The 21903-nt window shown below is 38.9% G+C and overlaps 1 protein-coding gene across 1 annotated transcript in view; it reads right to left on the bottom strand.

Annotated features, from left to right (window-relative positions):
* Positions 1-21903, bottom strand: part of LOC308679182 (acid-sensing ion channel 2) — a gene marked incomplete at both ends in the record, with an annotated part of 684458 nt that overhangs the window by 73734 nt on the left and 588821 nt on the right. Inside the window, one exon of the mRNA XM_081346523.1 lies at positions 16289-16439. Coding sequence (XP_081202649.1) covers positions 16289-16439 — 151 coding nt within the window. The remainder of the gene's footprint in view (positions 1-16288; positions 16440-21903) is intronic.

Raw genomic sequence — 21903 nt, 5'->3', positions numbered from 1 at the left:
TTAAACTTACCTAATTCTTTTCACTAAATCACAGGATTCAGCCTCCATGCAACTCACCATCTTTAGTGTTTTCTTCTGCACTCTTTCCAGCTTCTCAGAGTCCTCCTTGTATTATAAGAACCAGAACAACACCCCTTATTTCAAGTGCAATGTGACCAATGTGACAGACAGCAGAACTACCATATCACATGATCTCAATGCCACATCTCTTTTCCTAAAGCACAAGACTGTATTTATTCTTTTAGCTACTAACTCATAATCTGTTGTCGACCAGAATGCTTAATTCTGTCTCACAAGCTGAGCCAGGTATCACCACCTATTCTGCACTCATTCGTGTCTTTTACTATTTTCAAGCAGAACCTACATTTCTCATCACTAAACCTCAGATTGCTGGATAGGTCTCAATATTATCCGGAACTGTCTCACCCCACTGGGTTTGGCTCATCCCACTTGTGCCAGGAGAAGAGGTGTGATGTGGGTCCTGTCAGCCTGATCATTTCAGCTGGTGGGGTCCAGGAGGAGGGCCTTCTTTGCTGTTGGCTCCTGCCCTCTGGAACATCTCCCCCTCCCCGATGTAAGGTCAGCCCCAACCCTCCTATCCTTTCATAAGGTTCTAAAGACCTGGCTCTGCCAGTTGGCCTGGAGCCCCAATGGGGGAAACAGCACAATGGAGGGGCTTGATTGAGTAACAACAGATCCCACCTCCTCCCCTGCCCTTCCCATGTGTCCTTAAATTTTAATCTTTGATTGTTATTTATTTATGTTTTAATGTAGATATACTTTTATGAATGTAAGCTGCCCAGAGTTACTTTATGGTAAAATGGGTGCCCAATAAATGTCTTAAATAAACAAACAAATACTGAAATTATCAAGATGGTTTTTGAACTTTGAACCTGTTTTCTGAGTTGTTAGCAATCCATCCCTCTTTTTGTGTCATTTGCAAATTTAATGAGCACCCCTTCTTTCTCCTTATCTAAGTAATTTATGAAAATATTGAAGTGCACTGGGTCCAGTGAATTATTAGAAATCTTATTCCCTGTTGATATAAAATCATACACCTTAACTATGGTTCTTAATCCGCTGTGAATTGTGGTTGTTGGCCATTCTTCCCACATTGTACAGTTTGAATTAAGCCTTACTTAAGTCTAAGTCACAGGGACGCGGTGGCTCAGTGGGTTAGGACGCTGAGCTTGTCGATCAGAAGGTCGGCAGTTTGGCAGGTCGAATCCCAAGTGCCGCGTAACAGAGTGAGCGCCTGTTACTCGTCCCAGCTTCTGCCAACCTAGCAGTTCGAAAGCACGTAAAAATGCAAGTAGAAAAATAGGGACCACTACGGTGGGAAGGTAACAGCGTTCCGTGCGCCTTTGGCGTCTAGTCATGCCGGCCACATGACCACGGAAGACGTCCTCGGACAAGCGCTGGCTCTTCGGCTTTGAAACGGAGATGAGCACCGGCCCCTAGAGTCGGAAACGACTAGCACGCATGTGCGGGGGAACCTTTACCTTTTACCTTAAGTCTAAGTCTACAACATCCATAGCATTCCTTTTGTCTAGTAATTTTGTTAAAAAGGAAAAGCAGAAGTTTTATCTGGCATGACCTGTTTTTAACAAAATCATGCTGGCTTGAAATCATCACCTTTTTCTTTCTAAGTGCTTGCAAGCCTACAGCTCAACTTTTCTAATGACTCATACTAAGTAATTAAAAATCACTTGCAATGTTTAAATTGATAAAGACTAGTTATGTGAATGTAGCTATTAAGTTTGTAATTGTATTGGTTAACCATAATATGAATGAAAGTGGTAATTTTCAGGAATAAGTACAGGATTAAATTCAGGCCTCTATAGTTTTGATCTAACACTACAGTGATTAGATTAAGATAAAATCAAACAAGTCATACTATGTGCTACTTTGATGTGTAAGATCTACTGTTGTTTCTCAGAGCTCATGATTTGGGTCATTTTTGGGTCATGGAATTCTTATTTTGCATTAACGTATGTCAAGGATAGCAAACCTAAGGTTTTCCAGCTGTTGTTGAATTAGAAACTCCAGCTAATGTGGGTAATAAGAAAGCATGCTCAAGTTGGAATTCTGTAATACTGTAGGGAACCACAAATTATCCACTTTCTACTTCTATGATTGGGGAATGGTAGAAAGGGATAATCAGTTGAATATTAATGGTTAAGCCATGATTTTTAGGTCCAGGATGTAGAGTGAATACACTGAACCTCTTTCACATCAGTTGAGTAAGTGCATAAAATAACTTAAAGCACTTTGTTTTCTATGGTCTCTAGGCCACTGGTAGAGAAGGGAAATGCCAATGACCTTTTCTTTCTAGAAAAACATAGCTAATTGTTTGTATTTCTCTGTTCATTAGGAAAAGGTCCAAAATGTAATGAGATGAGAGAACATTTGCGTGCTCCTCTGGGTGACATCTCTTGCTGTCCTTATGAAGGTCAAGGGCAGCAAGAGCTGGCTTAGAGACAAATTCTCAGGCCAACACTCTCTCCTCCATCACTTCTGAGAATTTTATTTATTTTTCTGCTTTGTAGCATTTTTAAGAAAGCTATTCATCCAGCAGCACTTTTAGCATTCCCAGCAACATAAATCAAGAACTTCGTCAGCTTTTTATGGCTACAACTAAGTATTGCTACCTGGTAATATAAAGCCCTAAATGGCATGGGCCTGGATTATTTACGGGAGTACCTTTTGCCGGCGTTAACTTCCCATCATCCTGTGCACTCCCACAGAGAGGGCCTCCTCAGGGTGCCGTCGGTCAGGGAATGTCGACTGGCGGCCCCCAGGGGGAGAGCATTCTCTGTGGGCACTCCTGCCCTCTGGAATCAGCTCCCTGTTGAGCTCCGGATGGCTCCCGACCTTCGCTCTTTTTGCTGCGACCTGAAGACTTGGCTATTTGAACTTGCTGGCCTGGACTGAGGGATTGGGATTTTAGATTTTAAATTTTAAATTTTAGAACGTGTTTTATTGTTTAGGGCTACTTGGTTTAATTTATTTTAATTTTTGTATATTATGTGTTGTATATAGTGTTTTAATTGCCCTGTACACTGCCCCGAGTCCTTCGGGAGAGGGGCGGTATATAAATCCAAATAATAAATAAATAAATAATAAACAATACAGCATCTTAAGATCATTTAAAAGAAAGTTGTGTCCTTCCTCTTGTAAGACTGTTGATGTCTGATCCAAGATTGTTTTATGGAGAAGTTGAATACAGGGGTCCCAAACCCACTTAGGTCAAAAGAACTGCCATAAAGATTTACAAGACTAAGGATCAGTTTCTGATCACAAGGAAAGGTGAAAAAGTTACTCTGCAGACCAAGATATTGGCAAAACCATAAACAGAACAGCAATAAACTACTTGACACTGTCCAGATGTTAGGGATTTCAATTCACATCAGCCCCAATCAAAACAGCTAAAAAGAAAGGGATTATAGGAACTGTTTTCTAAAACAACTTGAATCAAGTTATTTTAAACCCTCTACTCCATCATATATACAGGATGTTAAGACATATATAGAGAACTATAGTGTGATTTATATTAATAATGCAAATTAAAGATATTTGTGTTACTTAGTCTGCAATTTGGGGCTATCCTTGAAGATAACCCAGAAGTTATCCTTGAAGATAACCCAGTGTAGGTTCCACATATGCTGGCTTCCAGTTATTTTCTGGATGAGATTCAAGATGGTGGTTATCACCAATACACCCCTAAATGCCATGGTGCTAGTTTATCTGTGGGACTGCTCCTCCCTGGAAGTACATGCTCATCCTACCAAGTTAGACAGGATGCAGTGCACTCCATATTCTTTCCCTTAAACATTGCTATCTAGTTGGACTTCAGAGATGTGTTTTTCCCATGGCTCCTCCAACACTTTAGAACAGCCTTTTCTTCTGAGATCTGGAAAACCTGGCTCTTCACCAGTACTGTGCTAAGACAGAAGTAAATGTAAATATGGAATTAGTGGATTGTTGCAGCACTATGATTGTCTTACATACTATGGTGTTGTTGTCAGGTTCTTTTGCTCAAATTTGTTCTTTTTTACTGAATGTTATTGTGAGACACTTAGGATGATCATGCATTTTCTATTAAAAAATTTTTTTGGGTCAAGGTGAGACCCTTGGTGCATCTTCTTTTGCCTTGTTTGTTACATGTTATTTCTCTTGAACACAATTTAATGTTTCAAGTTTTAGCATACTCATTATCTTTGAAACCCCTGAAAAAATGTATTCACTATCTAATTCAAATCTCAACAGTAACATTACTACAGTAAAGTTTAGCATTTGCTATAGGGAAAAAAGGGATGCGGTGGCTCAGTGGGTTAGGACGCTGAGCTTGTCGATCAGAAGGTCAGCAGTTTGGTGGGTCGAACCCCGAGTGCCACGTAACAGAGTGAGCGCCTGTTACTCGTCCCAGCTTCTGCCAACCTAACAGTTTGAAAGCACGTATAAAATGCAAGTAGAAAAATAGGGACCACTACGGTGGGAAGGTAACAGCATTCCGTGCACCTTTGGCATCTAGTCAAGCCGGCCACATGACCACGGAGACGTCCTCGGACAAGCGCTGGCTCTTTGGCTTTGAATCAGAGATGAGCACCGGCCCCTAGAATTGGAAACGACTAGCACTCATGTGCGGGGGAACCTTTACCTTTACCTTTATAGCATGTTATTTCTTCTGATGAATTTGAGTATTTTCTTATGTGTATCCAAAGGTGCTTTTTCAAAAGGCAACTGGACCTTGTTTTTCCTTATCAAGGCCTATATGAACAGACTCCCCATCTGTCTATGCTGCCCCATTGGGGCCTGGCTTATTTGTCAGGGACTAAATAGAGTGGCTTCCTCTATTGAAATTCCTTAGGAAAAGAAGTGAAGAGGCCACAGACTTCATGGATTGTAACCTTCAAATCCACCTCTTTCCAAACAAGCTGTAGATCATCAGCAGAGATGCAAACCAAGGAAGCAATAATCAAAGCAATCATGATTATTTGATAAGATAGGAAGCTACTTCAAAGCAAAGCAAACCAAACCACATTTTTTCTAGGTCAGTAACACTGGCATAGCAATTCTCCAGCAATTCTGTGGAGAAAGCTAGAATGGAACTGAGGACTTTCTATATGCAAAATATGAACTGGTAACCATTTCAGGCCTCATTTTTCTTTGAAAAGGAAGTAGAATCTAATAGGTCACCTATTTTCAGTCACATATTAAGTCACTTGAGCTATAACTGCCAACTTTTCAGGTATTCTGCCTATTCCCTGTCCTCAAGCATCAAGACAGGATCAAAAATGGAAATTTGCAGGTGGAGATTTTTCTATCCCTACACAATCACACTGGAAAAAGGTACCTCAGACAGCACAAAAGCTGTTCTACATAAATAATGTAATTCTTTCTAGACTATGACATTGTATTATTGTTTGCGTTACACAAGCCACATATTCAAAAAATTATGAACATCAACTAGCATTTTCCCATACTGACACAGCATATTCATTGACAGTTGCTGTTCAATATGTATGGACAAAAGGAATGAGGGAGTGAAGATTTAATATGTTAGGTTCTTTGGATTTTGCTAAACTGCAACATACCATTGGTCCAGTAGGCTGAAATTATTGGGATTTGTAGTTCTATAATCTTTTTTTTTGGAGGGGGGAGGGGGTTACAGTTTTCCAAACTGCACTGACAGTCTTATCTCCAAATACTGATTTCCATGATGAGTACAAATAGCCATATAAAGCAAGTGGATACACTTCTCCCCATCCTTTGGGGAAGGATAGAAGCTGAAGTAGACATTGTAAGAATAGTCCCAAATTTTGTACAGTCCCTTCCTTTGATAACAATATCAGAAGAGATATATTGCCAAGTTGAAAATTTTAGTGTCCTGTACATTATCATTTTCCTTGCATTTTTAAGAGATTCAGCACCTAAAATCTCAGGGAGAGGAGGGAGAGAGGAAAAGGGCTTATTTGACATATTTTGATGCTAGTATTTGGATCTCCTCAATTCTGCACCAAATTATATGTTGTTATGGCAACCAAAGCTGCTGATTACTGAATGTGCATGTGTAGTACATGGTAATACATGTGTTATATGCATATACTGTATGTGTATAAAACGATCAAATACACATTGTTTGTAAGTTTGGGGAGAATGCTTACCTCTGCAAAAAAGATAAAAAAGAGTTTTTGATGAGCCAGACTTAGGGCACAAATGATGACTTTAAAGAGTTATAGATCTAGATTAGACTGTTAAGAAAGCAGTTTCCAATGGTGGAAGGTGGAAGAAGCACCTAAAATAAAAACAAGCACTTAGAAAGAAAAGGAAAACCCGTAATAATCTTCTTTGCAAACAAGCTGCTCAGATTGAAACAGCACAGCAATTCTAGAGCCATGGACAGGTAAGGAACTGATTCCAGAGGTCATTACATTACCAGGTCTGGGAGACTTCATATTTTACATTAATTTTTTTCACTCCTGGTCATCCAAACAAATATTCTGGATTGCACTGAGCAGATTGCTTGAGAGACTGAACTCCTCCTTTGAGTCCAATCTAGGGTAGGTAAAGAAGGAACTCACAGCTGCCTTACAGTGTAGCAAAGGCAGAGTGATTGATAGGATTTAGAAGTTCTTATACTGGATCATCAGCCAGGAGTGTTGCCAGCCTAAATTGCTTTTGGAATCCTGTTGGGGAAATATTCCACCCTGGTTAATTTTTCCTAGCACAAGGACAATTTAAAGATATTGAAGATCTGTAATTGGGCTTTTTGATTGTTTACACTGCTTTTAAGAGAACTTATCTAATATATTTTTGTAGCGTAATGGGTAACAGCTCAAAAGGAGAGAGGGCAGAGTTACATCTGGGAAACAGGATGAAGAAAGAATTAAATTGCTTTTCCCTATAATGCAAGTCCCAACTCACCACACATATACTCCCTTAACAGCTTTTAAATAAAATTAAAGACGTGGGAGATCTGATCAAGTACTTCCAACATCTCATCTATTCCTAATATTCTCAATCCCTGTGGTGAGATGACAAGTCGGTGTCATCAGCAGAATAAGCACAGACAGGAAAGATGTAAAATTAAATTCCAGCTCAGTCATGAAAGTCATTGGCAACTTGGTCAAATAACAGTCCATTTCTAATCTATTTCTGTTGCATGTATTTTCCAAGAAAGGGCAAAACAAAATGTAACAAATAAGGCAAATACCACTATGTCTATCCACACACTCCTTTTTAAGTTCTCCAAAAATATTCCTTTAAGCTTGACTCTTTGCTGACTGCTCTTTAGAAGGCCAGATCCTGAAGTTGAAACTCAAATACTTTGGGGACGACAGAGAATGAGGTGGTTGGATGGAGTCACTGAAGCAGTAGGCATGAACTTAAATGAACTCCAGAAAATGGTAGAGGACAGGAAGGCCTGAAGGAACGTTGTCCATGGGGTCGCGATGGGTTGGACATGACTTCGCAACTAACAACAACAACAAAGAGTCAGCTCATTCTTGTATATGTCATTTTCCTCTTAGCTAAGAAAATTCTGGGTTTCTATCTTCTGAAAACAAGGAGGAAGGAGAAAATATATTTCATATAATTTGGCTGAGTTTATATAATGGCTAAGCTATGATTTGCTTAAACACTGTTGAATAAATTATAACTGGATGGGGTTTTACAACATATTGAACCATAAAACTGTACTTTACAAACCAGAATTATTAATCCAACATCAAATAGATCTCATTAATGTGACATGAAACCATTATTCCCTACTTTCCTTCTCTTGCAGAGATGAAACTATACATAACCAAGTAGACCTCTCATACAGTTTATACTTATGAGGGATGTTATCTGTGTTCATGGTATTATTTGTTTCTTCATAACTGAAATTTATTTCCCAGACAAAACCATATTTGGACTACATCATTTCAAATTGCCAACAATAGTTTTTTTTATGCTGGTGGTAGTTTACCTATCTCCTGTTTACAACATAGTCCTTTCAGCAGTTCCAAGAAGGTTCCACACCCATCTGCACTATTCAAGTAGCCCTGAAGGCTCAGACAAACCTCCATGTGGCCTCAACAACTCTCAGAAACAGTGCTAATGACCAGAGAACTTCAAGGAATATAAATCCTTCCATTTTACACCATTCAGTGAAAAGTGAAGAAGCTTCTTAGATGAGAAGCAAAATGTCTTCAAGGAAAAACAAACATAATGCAAGTTGCCTTTTGCAACAACCTTTGGGACAACCATGACTTGGATGACTGAGAATCTCTGACAGACATTTCTGAGAAGCCCTTGGATGTTTGCCCCACAGGCTTATCATGCTGCCACTGTTGCTGCTGAAACCTGCATTAATCTGACAGAAGAGGAAAACGTCTGCCTATAGCATTACTGGCTGTTGGTAAGATGTATGCAACTATATCCCCTTTATGGATTACTGCCTTGTCGCGGCGAAGGGTGCTATGCTGTGCAGGGCCACCAACTCTCATAGCAGAGAGTTCTGACAAAACGTGACCCACTGGAGAAGGAAATAGCAACCCACTCCAGTATCTTTGCCATGAAAACCCCAAGGACAGTACCAAAAGGCGAAAAGATATGACGCTGGAAGATGAGCCCCTCAGGTTGGAAGGCATCCAATATGCTATTGGAGAAGAGCAGAGGACTAGTACTAGTAGCGCCAGAAAGAATGAAGCAACTGGACCAAAGCCAAAGGGACGCTCAGCTGTGGATGCATCTGGTGGTGAAAGGAAAGTCCAATGCTGTAAAGATTTTTTCTCCATAGGGACGTGGAATGTAAGATCCATGAATCAAGGCAAGCTAGACGTGGTCAAACAAGAGATGATAAGACTGAACATCGACATCTTAAGAATCAGTGAACTAAAATGGACAGGAATGCCTGAATTTAATTCAGATGACCATCAGGTATACTACTGTGGGCAAGAATCCCTCAGAAGAAATGGAGTAGCCTTCATAGTCAATAAATGAGTAGGAAAAGCAATAATGGGATACAATCCACAAAATGACAGAATGAACTCAGTGCGAATCCAAGGCAAACCATTCAATATCACAGTTATCCGAGTCTATGCCCCAACCACTGGTGCTGAAGAGGATGAAACTGACTGGTTCTATGAAGCCCTACAGCACCTTATAGAATTAACACCAAAAATGATGTCCTTATCATCATGGGGGATTGGAATGCTAAAGTAGGAAGCCAAAAGATAACTGGAATAACAGGCAAGTTTGGCCTTGGAGTACAAAATGAAGCAAGGCACAGGCTGATAGAATTTTGTCAAGAGAATACAATGGCCATAGCAAACACTCTTTTCCAACAACCCAAGAGACGGCTCTACCCATGGACATCACAAGACAGCCAATACACAAATCAGATTGACTATGTGCTCTGCAGCCAAAGATGGAGAAACTCTATACAGTCAGTAAAAACAAGACCAGGAGCTGACTCAGATCATGAGCTTCTCATTGCAAAATTTAGGCTTAAATTGAAGAAAGTAGGGAAAAGCACTAGGCCACTCAGGTATGAACTAAATCATATCCCTGATGAATACACAATAGAGGTGACAAACAGATTTAAGGAATTAGATCTGATAGACAGAGTGCCTGAAGAATTATGGACGGAGATTTGCAACCTTGTACAAGAGGTAGCAACTAAAACCATCCCAAAGAAAAAGAAATGCAAGAAATCAAAATGGCTGTCTGAGGAAGCTTTGCAAATAGCTGAGGAAAGAAGAGAAGCGAAAGGCAAGGGAGAAAGAGAAAGATACACCCAATTGAATGCAGAATTCCAGAGAATAGCTAGAAGAGATAAGAATGCCTTCTTAAATGAACAGTGCAAAGAAATAGAAGAAAACAATAGAATAGGGAGGACCAGAGATCTCTTCAAGAAAATTGGAGTTATAAAGGGAATGTTTCATGCAAAGATGGGCATGATAAAGGACCAAAATGGCAGGGACCTAACAGAGGCAGAAGAGATTAAGAAGAGGTGGCAAAACTACACAGAAGAACTATACAAGAACGAGCTTAACGTCCCAGATAACCATGATGGAGTGGTCACTGACCCTGAGCCACACATTCTAGAATGTGAAGTGAAATGGGTCTTAGGAAATCTGAGCAACAACAAAGCTAGTGGAGGTGACAGTATCCCAGCTGAGCTATTCAAAATCTTAAAAGACAATGTAGTAAAAGTGCTACACTCAATTTGCGAGCAAATTTGGAAAACTCAACAATGGCCACAGGATTGGAAAAGGTCAATTTATATTCCAATTCCAAAGAAAGGCAGTGCCAAAGAATGTTCAAACTATCGCACCATTGCACTCATTTCACATGCTAGTAAAGTTATGCTTAAAGTCCTACAAGCTAGACTCTAGAAGTATGTGGATTGAGAACTACCAGAAGTACAGACAAGATTTTGAAAAGGCAGAGGAACTAGAGATCAAATTGCCAACATACACTGGATCATGGAGAAAGCTAGGGATTTCCAGAAAAACATCTAGTTCTGCTTCATTGACTATGCTAAAGCCTCTGATTGTGTGGATCACAACAAATTGTGACAAGTTCTTAAAAAGATGGGAATTGTCTCTTGAGAAACCTATATGCGGGTCAAGAAGCAACAGTGAGAACTGGACATGGAACCACTGATTGGTTCAAAATTGGGAAAGGTGTCTGGCAAGGCTGTATACTGTTGCCCTGCCTATTTAACCTATATGCAGAGCACATCAAGGCAGGGCTAGATGAATCAAAAGTTGGAATTAAGATTGCCGGGAGAAATATCAACAACCTAAGATATGCAGATGATACCACTGTAATGGTAGAAAGTGAAGAGGAACTAAGGAGCCTCTTGATGTGGGTGAAGATGAGAGTGCAAAAGTGGGCTTAAACTCAACATTAAGAAAATTAAGATCATGGCATCCAGCCCTCTCAATTCCTGGCAAATAGATGGGGAGGAAATGGAGGTAGTGACAGATTTTATTTTCCTGGGCTCCAAGATCACTGCAGACAGGGATTGTAGCCAAGAAATTAAAAGACACTTGCTCCTCGGGAGGAAAGCAATGGCAAATCTAGACAGCATACTAAAAAGCAGAGACATCACCCTGTCAACAAAACTGCGTATAGTCAAGGCCATGGTTTTCCCAGTTGCAATGAATGGCTGTGAAAGTTGGACCATAAGAAAGGCTGAGCGCCACAGAATTGAGGCCTTTGAACTATGGTGCTGGAGAAGACTCCTGTGAGTCCCCTGGACTGCAAGGCGTTCAAACCTAGAGGAGATCAACCCTGACTGCTCCTTAGAAGGTCAGACCCCGAAGTTGAAACTCAAATACTTTGGCCACGTAATGAGAAGGAAGGACTCACTGGAGAAGAGCCTAATGCTGGGAAAGATTTAGGGCAAGAGAAGAAGGGGACGACAGAGAATGAGGTGGCTGGATGGAGTCACTGAAGCAGTAGGCCTGAGCTTAAATGGACTCCAGAAGATGGTAGAGGACAGGAAGGCCTGAAGGAATGTTGTCCATGGGGTCGCGATGGGTCAGACATGACTTCGCAACTAACAACAACAACAATGCAACTATATTGGTTTGGAAGGTAATCTATAGATTAGCAATTCTAATTTTTACAGAATAATGTGAGCATGCTAACAATGAATTTTGATTGTTCTTGTGGCATGCTGGCCAAAATATTTCCAAGCTAACCAGCACTACTTTGGCATTAGTAGGTAATACTGCATGTGCAACAAGTACAATGTACCCCTTTGACATTGTATTAAAAGTGTTGGAAGACACTTTCAGTAAGCCAAGCCATCATGGGCAGAAGAGATATGGACCCATTTAGAAATGATAAAAAAGATTGCTGCTTGGAATATAAGAGGGATAAAATAATAAGGATTATGAGTTAATAAATTGAAGAAAAAATATAGGTATATGACTGAGAATTTTTTTAAAAAAAGTATAATTGTATAATAGCTGAATGAAGGTGATCTGATCAAATAAAGTGAAAGCATATACTGGAGGTATCATGTAAAAGTGTAGGCTTAATTACAAATGAAGGGACTAAATAAAATGTATGTCAGAAAACATGAATTGGTGAAATAGAAGCTTTTCCTGGTGTGCATGAAAATAAAATCACAGGTTGGATGAATTCCTTAGTAGGATCATATGTGATAATTTTGGGAGTGCTGAGAGACCTTCACATACAGAAAATACAAAGAAATTAGTTCTGTTCATATAGTCATGATCTAAGGAAGCACTCATATTTAGTTTGCTCTTTTGGAGATAACAATGAAAGTATTAATTGTTAGAACTTTATGTAGTACTTTCCATTACGGCCTTGACTGAGAACTGAGGGAAAGATAATTCCTCCTTCCAAGGAAACCTTATATAGCAATTTCCCCACATTTGGAGCTCTTAGGTCTATATAAGTAGGAAGCATGGCCATGATGATTTGGGATGATGGAAACTAATCCACCACATTTAAAAAGCGTAAAGTTGTGGATGGCTGCTCTTAGTAAGATTTTAGCTTTGGTGGGATATGGTATAAGCAGTTCAGTTTTTGGTTATCTAAAATACATGACTGTGCATTCTTGAAATGTATTTATTTATTTATTTATTAGTTCAGTTTAGCTGACCACTTCATACATTACTTTGGGTCGCTTACAGCAATTAAAAACTATATAAAAACAAAGAACAATGCAAAATCAAATATACAAACACATATAAAATCCATGCAACAGATCAGTAGCTGAAGTATAAAAAAGCCACTGCCAACAATCAATATATAACCATTGTAGAAGATCTACTGCATTCTTAAAACTCCAGTGGTAAAACCATGTCTTTCAGACCTTATGAAAAGCCAGTAGATTGGGGCAATCTGATCTTTGGGAGGATGAATTTTTGAAGGACAAACATTATGATAGGCCTCTTCTGGGCCCCACCAGTTGTCATTCCCTGACAGAAAGAACTCAAAGCATGTGTCTTTTGCCAGACTTAATAAGCAGGAAAGTAGTCCCTCAAATAGTCTGGTACCATGACATGAAGGGTTTTATAAATTGTCAGCACCTGAATTAAACCAGAAGCATACTGGAAATCAATAAAGCTCACAGACCAGATGTATAATGTCTACTGACTGAAGAATGCACATAACTGTCCACATAGCTGCATTTTGCACCAGCTATTCTTCAAGGGAAGCTCCATCTAAAGCACATTGCAAAAGTCCATTCAACACCCTCCTGCTCCTACATAATAGGAAGGAAAGACACTGGGCAGATTGGGGAGAGCTGGATAGGTCAGCAGAATATGCCACACTGGCAGCTGCAGAGACTGCACTAGCCATGTCCTATTTGCCTCATTCAGAATTTGTTTTGTCTGAAATCCAGAATGTAAACATAAGATCTGGGGGATGGGATTAGTAGAAACTAGATTTTAGCTATATGTCTTTTCTTTGAACTGTGGCTTTTAATTTCTTTGCCTTATTTTTCTTATTCCCTTCCTAGGCTTTTCATAATGTAGTTTACCCCAAAAGGGAACTGTATGAATAAAATATATGATAAATGATTAAATACATATGGAGTATATTTATTTCAGCTATATTTAATCAATTAATTATAAGTAAAAATAATTCATTTTTTTGTCTTAGTCTAAGGCTTTCCATTTTGGAGAGCATTTCTGGCCAGATGAAATTGTGTAGACTTGTCACAAAAGTTCTTTATAAAGTTTTTCCCCCTATCTTTTCATATCTCTCCTCCAATGTTATCCAAATTCTCAAGTCTGGTTTTGTAGTTATGGCAATTCCAGATACAATCTTAAAACAAAATTCAGCAAGATGCTAACATTGCTTCTTAAATCTCAGAGATTTAAGATTTTGTTGCTAATGTGACAAAAGGAGAACTGATTTTTTGAACCATATCCCATATTCTACCCAGTTATTTGCTGCTGGAATGAATTTTCTCACAAGAATAATATAGTGCTGTTATCCTTGTTCTGTTAATATTAAAACCTGATTGCTCCTCTGGCAGAGCAGAGATATCTTAAAGTAAGCACATGTCCACAGTAACTTTCAAATGCTAACTACTTACTACCTTTACTGAAAAAAGAATCAATATAAGCCTAATATATATGAAACAATTTTGGAGTTCTGCTTTGAAATCTAAGCTCCACTGATGATGATGTGTAAAATGATACTGTTGCATTTAAAGAGAGAAGAACTGGATTCAAATTCTTGTTCCTCTTAAACAATGTTGGATAATTATGAATCAAAGAAAAAATAGAATAAATAATATCACAGAATAAACTATTTCTATTTTTGTTTACAGGTAGTGCTCAATTTACAACCATTCATTTAGCAACCATTTGAAGTTAAAAAGGCACTGTAAAAAGTGATTTATAACCAGTAATTGCACTTATGACCACTGTAGTATCCTCACGTCATGTGATCAAAATTTAGGCATTTGGCAAGCAGGATGTATGTGCAATGGTTGCAGCACACTGGGTCGTGTGATCATCATTTGCGTCCTTTGTAGCCGGCTTCTATCGAGCAAAATCAGTGGAGAAGCTGGACTTATTTAATGACTGCATGATTCACTTAACAACTGCAGTTATTCATTTAACAACCATGGCATAAAGGTCATAAAATCAGGAATAACTCACTTAACAACTGTCACATAGCAACAGAAATTCTGGTCCCAATTATAGTCATATGCAGAGAATTTCCTATATATAAAACAAGATTATACCAAACTCCAACCATGGTAGTAATTAGGAATAAGAACAATTTTCTCAAGTTGTTTTTATATTCTATATCAGGGGTGTCAAACTCAATTTCATTGAGGGCCGCATCAGCATTGTGCTTGCCCTCAGGGGACCAGGTGAGTATGGCCAGGGTGGGCGTGCCCTACTGGTTGGGTGTGGCTAGAGTGCATTTGGCCTACTAGGTGGGCATGGCCAGCTCTACATTGTTCGCATCAAGGGTGCCTATGGGGGCCTGGACGGGAGTGGGACAGATCTGAGGGTCTCTGGCAGAAGGAGGGTCTCTGGGCCAGGGCCAAGGCAATGGGGGCTGTTCCCTCACTGTTTCCAGGATGGCTTCGTGGGCCACATGAAACCACTTCATGGGCCGGATCTGGCCCCCAGGCCTTGTGTTTGACCTGTCTGTTCTATATTTTCTTATCATTAAGGTTGTTCAGATCGGCTCATGACACAATAATAGCAATAAAATTATTTAATGAAATACTGTGTTGTCCTTTTTCAGAAATGCATGCACATTTGTGTAACCTTTTCCATGAATGTTTTATTCAGAGAACTGCACTGAAATAACTAACCGCATTTCAATTTGGCTATCAATTTTCTAATGGGAGAAAAGGATCTAACGTTCAAAACGGGAAGGTACCAATTCTCCATTATTTATTTATGCCTTCCAAACAACAGGAACATATTAAGGACACAGTTGTGATAAATTCAAATGAGATCTAAGTCTATCAGTAGGTTTAGCTGTGAAAGCAGTATGCTGTTAAATATGAAATGCTGGAAATACACAAGAAGCATTTGTCTCCATTAAGTCCTGTTTTGGAATTTCACATATATGTGTGATAGTCATAGCTGAGAACAGAACGACCAGACTTTACATGTCCTCACTGTAATTTCAATTAATGCCATAAAAAATAAGGAAGGCTGTGTGAGCAGGTAGTAGCATCAGGCTGAACTTGTCTGGTTTGCATATTATGTAGGGTCTGGCCTGAATAACCCTTAGATAACAGATTGTCATGGCTATAGGCTGAAATGGAAATATTCTGAAAGAAGTCACTGGTGAATCATATCTGTACTGTTGCCCCAAAAAATACCCTTTACTGGGAGCCAGTTTGATGTAGCGGTTAAGAGGATGGCCTGGTAATCAGGAGACAATGAATTACATTTTCACTTAGGCATGAAAGCTGGCTGAGTGACTTTGGGCCAATCATTCTCTTTCAGCTCAACCCACTTCACAGGTTTCTTGTTATGGAGAAAATAGGAGGAGGAAGTAGCATTATGTATGTTCATTGCCCTAAGTTACTTATAAAGTAATAAAGGTGGGATAAAAATCCTACATGGATTTCATTAAGTCACAAAGAGGCAAGTTTGATTTAAAATAAACTTTATGTTTGCTGGAATCTGGGAGGCATGGGAACTACAATTCCACTATACTGGATTACGTTGATTCAACTTCTACTTATTTTTAATAATGAACTGGCTAAAGATCAGCAAATATGGATCTGGCAACAGATAAACAGAACAAATAGTTCTCCTCTCACCTGTTTCTCCCCATATTGGCAAGTACTCATCTTGCTGAATGTCCAGCATTATCTCCAATCCATTGCCTGTCCCACCCTTGAACGTGGTCAACAGTGGATGCCCCTCTTCTCCTGAGTTAAACATGTAGCATTTCCCATATTTTGTAAACACCTAGGGAAGAAAGGGAGAAAAATCATAGCTGAGAAACATTCTTAGGTTCTGTGAACTTAATTTCAGAAAGTCTAAGTCAGGGGTAGGCAACCTTGGCTCTTTTATGACTCATGGACTTCAACTCCCAGAATTCCTGAGCCAGCCGGCTCAGGAATTCTGGGAGTTGAAGTCCATGAGTCATAAAAGAGCCAAGGTTGCCTACCCCTGGTCTAAGTAATATAACTTTATTTAATGCTATTTAATAGAATTTAAAGGACATAACTCTGGGAAGCTTCAACTTAAAAAAGCAGAAACAATTTTTTAAAAAGAAACAGATCATATACATCTAGAAGGTAAACTTTCTATAACAAGCAAGACAGAGACCCAATTACCACCTTGCCCAAGTCCTGGGAGATCACCCAAGTTTTCAGTGACTTTCTGAATAACACCAGAGTAGGAATCATATGGGTTGCTGTGAGGAGGACACTCTCACAGAATCATCTTTCAAAGCCTAATTAACTAATTGAAACCTTCATATAAAATAATTCCTACAGTTCAAACATATGTATATACATTAACTACGAATACCAAGACCCATACCATTTGATGGCACTTATTTTTAAATTATAGATTGCTAAAGCGGTTCCTAATTTTAAAAAAGCCAAATTAATACATGAATAAATGATGAACTTTAAAAATCTAAATAATGTAATTAATGTCATTACATATATGATCATTAAGTGGTAGATAAAATGTAGATACTGTAATAGAATAGAATATTTTGCCAGTAGCAATGAGGTAGATTGTGACATATTTTACATCCATCTCACAATCCCAAACTAGTCATCTAAAAGTCCTAGTAGAGACAGCTTTACAAACATATTGTTCTGTGACTATCGCCATAGGTAATGCTGTTTCTTGCAGACACCAGCCTCATCTTGGAGGAAAAATAAGAGTGTACAATACTCAACTGCTTCATACACCTATGCATTATTATTATTATTATTATTATTATTATTATTATTATTATTATTATTATTATTATTATTATTATTATTATTATTATTATTATTATTATTATTATTATTATTAGACTTATATGCCGCCCTATCTCCCAGAGGACTCAGGGCGGCTAACAACAATAAAAAAACCAACAGTACAAAAGTTAAGAAAAAAATTAAATAACAGCCCCAAATATTAATTACACAGTTAAAAATTAAAACTTTTAAAAACCCATCATCAATCCAGGTCAGCCTGATGGAAAAGGAACGTCTTGAGGTCACGGCGAAAGGACCGGAGGTCCGGGGCCATCCGAAGCTCAAGGGGGAGTTGATTCCAAAGGGCTGGCGCTCCCACAGAGAAGGCCCTCCCCCTGGGGGTCGCCAGCCGACATTGTCTGGCCGATGGCACCCTGAGGAGGCCCTCTCTGTGTGAGCACACTGGGCGATGGGAAGTCGTCCCCGGCAGCAGACGGTCCTGCAGATATCCCGGGCACTAGGAAGTCTCTTTCAGCAAATTTATGCATTATAGTATCTACATCTTTATAGTTTACAAATTTTTTTAAAGACGGCTTCAGGATGTGGAATATTGTAATATTAAAATTTTTACTATAAACTATGTAATTTAAACTCAATATTTAAGAAAAATGCTAATAACATAGAACAAAGAGATGGAAGGGACCTCAGAGGTCTTCTAGTCCAACTCCCTGCTCAAGGCAGGAGACCTTATACTAGACATGTCAAACTTGCAACATCACGTGACGTCACGCAACGTATCGGAGCCTTTTCGCCATTGCCGGCAATGGGATGGGTGCAGCTTCCGGATGACACGTTTGGCATCCGGGCCAGCAGTTTGACACCCCTGTCTTATACCATCCCAGTCAATTGATTATCCAGAAGACATTACAAATAATATAATAGCAAATATAATAACAATAAAATCCAAAAAACTAGCAAAATAACCATTGTTGAGTTATACAGGCATACCCTTTCCTCTTCTGCCTTTTCCCATTACAACTGATATTTGCAACCCTTATATGTAAAGCACTTTGAGCAAATTTCCTTATTTTTGCATAATATATTCTGCTTTTGAATGGCCCTAGCAGAAGTGAGCAACTAGGCCTGGCATTTACACTTTATTTCTTATTTTTTCTTCCTTAGTTTCTTTTAACTTTATTAATAAGTGCTTAATAAAGGATTTCTCCATTTGAAAATTATATAAATTCAGGGGATTTTCAACATACAAAAAAGTAAAAAGTTTATAATTTAAATGAAAAATGTTTTAATAAATACTATATAAAGGACCAACAAGGAGCAGCTTAATGAACTAGTTGGAAATTGGCTCAACGTATCATTGTAATAAATTCTATTGTAAGTCATGACAGTCATAAGTCAAGGCACAAAACCAACATAATTTTACAACTGTTTTTGTGATGATCACTACGTGAATTCATTCTTATGTGCACTTTTTGCCAGAAACCATTCAAAAAAGCTGGAAATTGGCAAAAAAATGTAGTAAATTGTGAAATGTTGCCACCAGCCAGAGAGGTGAGCCAGTTTTCAATACCTGAAATGTGGTCATCTGACCACAGGCAAGGGATATGTATGTGTGTGTGTATGCGCGTGCCACCATCAAAACTCCGAAGCTAAATTAGGAGTAGCTTTTCAGAGTTCATCATAATATCAAATGGTTACCAAATAATTGGTCATTAAGTGGACTATTATAAAAATAAAAAAAAATTATCAATAACATGGTATGGAGGTGGGATAGATCTTACATACTACTATTTTTTTAACATTGGCTCTGCTGCCAACTTTTGTCCAAAGGGAGGAACAGCAAAACAACCACCATTATATGTTACAGAAGGGTTTTTGAGAGGGAATTTATGCAGGCAACATTATTTTCTATAATGTTATATATAAATGAGAAAAAAAGAGAAGTATCAGCTTATCTGGAATCTGGAGAAAATGTTGATGTTAAAAACAGATGCTACTCACAAAATCCCTCAGAACGGATTTAGCTATAGGTAGTTCTCAACTTATAACTGGTCCTTTAGGGACCATTTGAAGTTATAACAGACCCTGAAAAACCTACTTACATCCTGGATTCAAAATTCTTATGTCAAACTGCCCACTGTCATGTGACTACATTTTGGGTACTCAGCAATCAACTAAAATTTGCACCATCCATGTCATGCTGACTGCAATTTATATTTTTGGCAGAACCAGCATTTATTTTTGGTTTCTGGCAAAAACTACTCCATAGCAGACAATGTGTCACTTAGTGACCACTTCAGAAAAGTTCATAAAATTAGATCTGATCATGTGTTTTTTCCCCCTGACTGTCACAACTTGTAACCGATATTATGGCTCAATTATGGTACCTGTTCTCACAAACCTCCATTTGTCAAAAGGTAAATTTATAAGAATACTCTGTATTACCTCTGTATTTTTTTTATTTATTTATTTATTTATTTATTTATTTATTTATTTATTTATTTATTTATTTATTTATTTATTTATTTATTTATTTTAATCCCATTTATATCCCGCCCTTCTCCGAAGACTCAGGGCGGCTTACAATTTAAGCACAAACCAATGTGCTTAGCAATAGCCTTCATTCTATGTATATGCCTGCTTATTAGGGCTTTCGCCCCCCCCCAAGCGGCATTATTACAAAGTCAGCTTATTGCCCCCAACAATCTGGGTCCTCATTTTACCTACCTCAGAAGGATGGAAGGCTGAGTCAACCTTGAGCCTGGTGGGATGCGAACCTGCACTAATTGCAGGCAGCTGGTGTTACTTAAGGAGGCATTAGCCCACTGCTCCACCAAGGCTCTTGGCCTCATCACTCTGCTCTCCCATTCAAAAAGCTTTCAGTTAAACTGCTTTTAGTTTTAACCAGCTGTCTCTTATAAAGCAGCTGACATAACACTGCAACATAACCTTACAGTTTCTACTTGTGAGTATATTTAAGTTCACTTTATTTTATGATACGGTCATTGGTGCATTCTTCTACAGCAGGGGTGTCAAACTCGCAATGTCACGTGTCATGACGTATCTCAACTTTTTCTCCATTGCCAGCAATGGGGTGGGCGCAGTTTTGGCATGATGCATCCGGCTCACTGGCCCTGTACTACAGCATACATGGATTGAGTGAAAAATAAGTGATCTCTTATCATTGCTTAAATTGGCATTTTCCATTGGGATTTTTACAAGTTATATTGTTTCTGGGGCCCTTGACTGAGTCCAGTCAATTACACTGCATCATTATTTTACAGAGTCTATTTAAATACTTTGTCTCAGAAGCAACCTTTCCCAACTTCATAATCTCGAGATTGTGAATCTGTTGGATTTCACTTCCCATAATCCAAATCCAGCAGTGTTATCCGGCCAGATGTTATGGGAATTGAGGCCCAAGATACCTGGAAGATATCAGGTTGGGGAAAACCTGATATAATAAAAATACTGAGCTCCTTTTTGTAGATCTTTCAAGATTCAGTATTACATACAAAGGGGAAAAAAGCTGGTTAAAAACCAAGACGGGTCACTTGCTGCTGGTAAGATGAGGAATTTTGTTTTTCTAATATCATGCAAATAGCATGATAATGGGCGTAGATGCCATCAAAATTTGAGATGGAAAATAAAATAAACTAAAAAAGGCAACTAAAGCAGTAGAGATGCTAGGAGGACGCTCCAAAAAAGGAAGGGGCAGAAAAACTATAGAAGCCCTCCACTTTGACGCAAACCTTCTAACATCTGAAGATCATGGCTGTGTACAAGCATGTAAACAATGGTGTGGGAGTTGAGGTAAAAATGCTTGAGGCACAGTAATCGAGTTTGGATTTTTAAGTAGTATTGTGTTTTTAATTTGGCTTTCAACTTGTTAATCTTTCTTAGGAGAATCACAAACAACATTTAAGTTACTGGCTACTGTTTTAAAATGAACTTTTTAAAATTTCCATATTAGACAAAATGGTTAAATTTCTCCATTAAAATCTGCCAAAATGTTGAAACTGTCAATGAAATTTGCTTTCAAGTATAATGTATTTGGTGGATCAAAATTTTTAATGCAGCTGAAGTGGGCAAAATCTAATTTCTATAGATTTCTATGGTGTTTCCGTGAAAATAAGATCCGGTCTTATATTCTTTTTGGACCAAAAGATCCATTATGGCTTATTTTGGGGGGATGTCTTATTTTGTGGCCACCTGCCCACTCCGTCCCACCGTCTGCTTGCTCCTGGCCACCATGGAGCAGGAGGCCCCCAAGACAGCCTTGCCAGTGCCAGCTGCACGCTATTTAACCCTAAGCACCCAGACTGGAGCCTTGGTGGGCTTAAAGAGAGAGGTGCTGCTCGGAGCTGCTTCATGCTTGCAGCTCTGAGGGGGAAACAGCGGTAGAGGAGGAACATTCTGTTCATTGCCTGCCCTGCCTTGCTGCAGCCACCATCCCCACCTGGAACCTCCGCCTCCTTACCAGCCCGAGG

This window comes from Vipera berus (assembly GCF_964194415.1).
Source record: "Vipera berus genome assembly, chromosome: Z".
Lineage (NCBI taxonomy): Eukaryota > Metazoa > Chordata > Lepidosauria > Squamata > Viperidae > Vipera > Vipera berus.
Note: the sequence above shows the minus strand (reverse complement) of the source record. Positions and strands in the feature narration are given on the sequence as shown.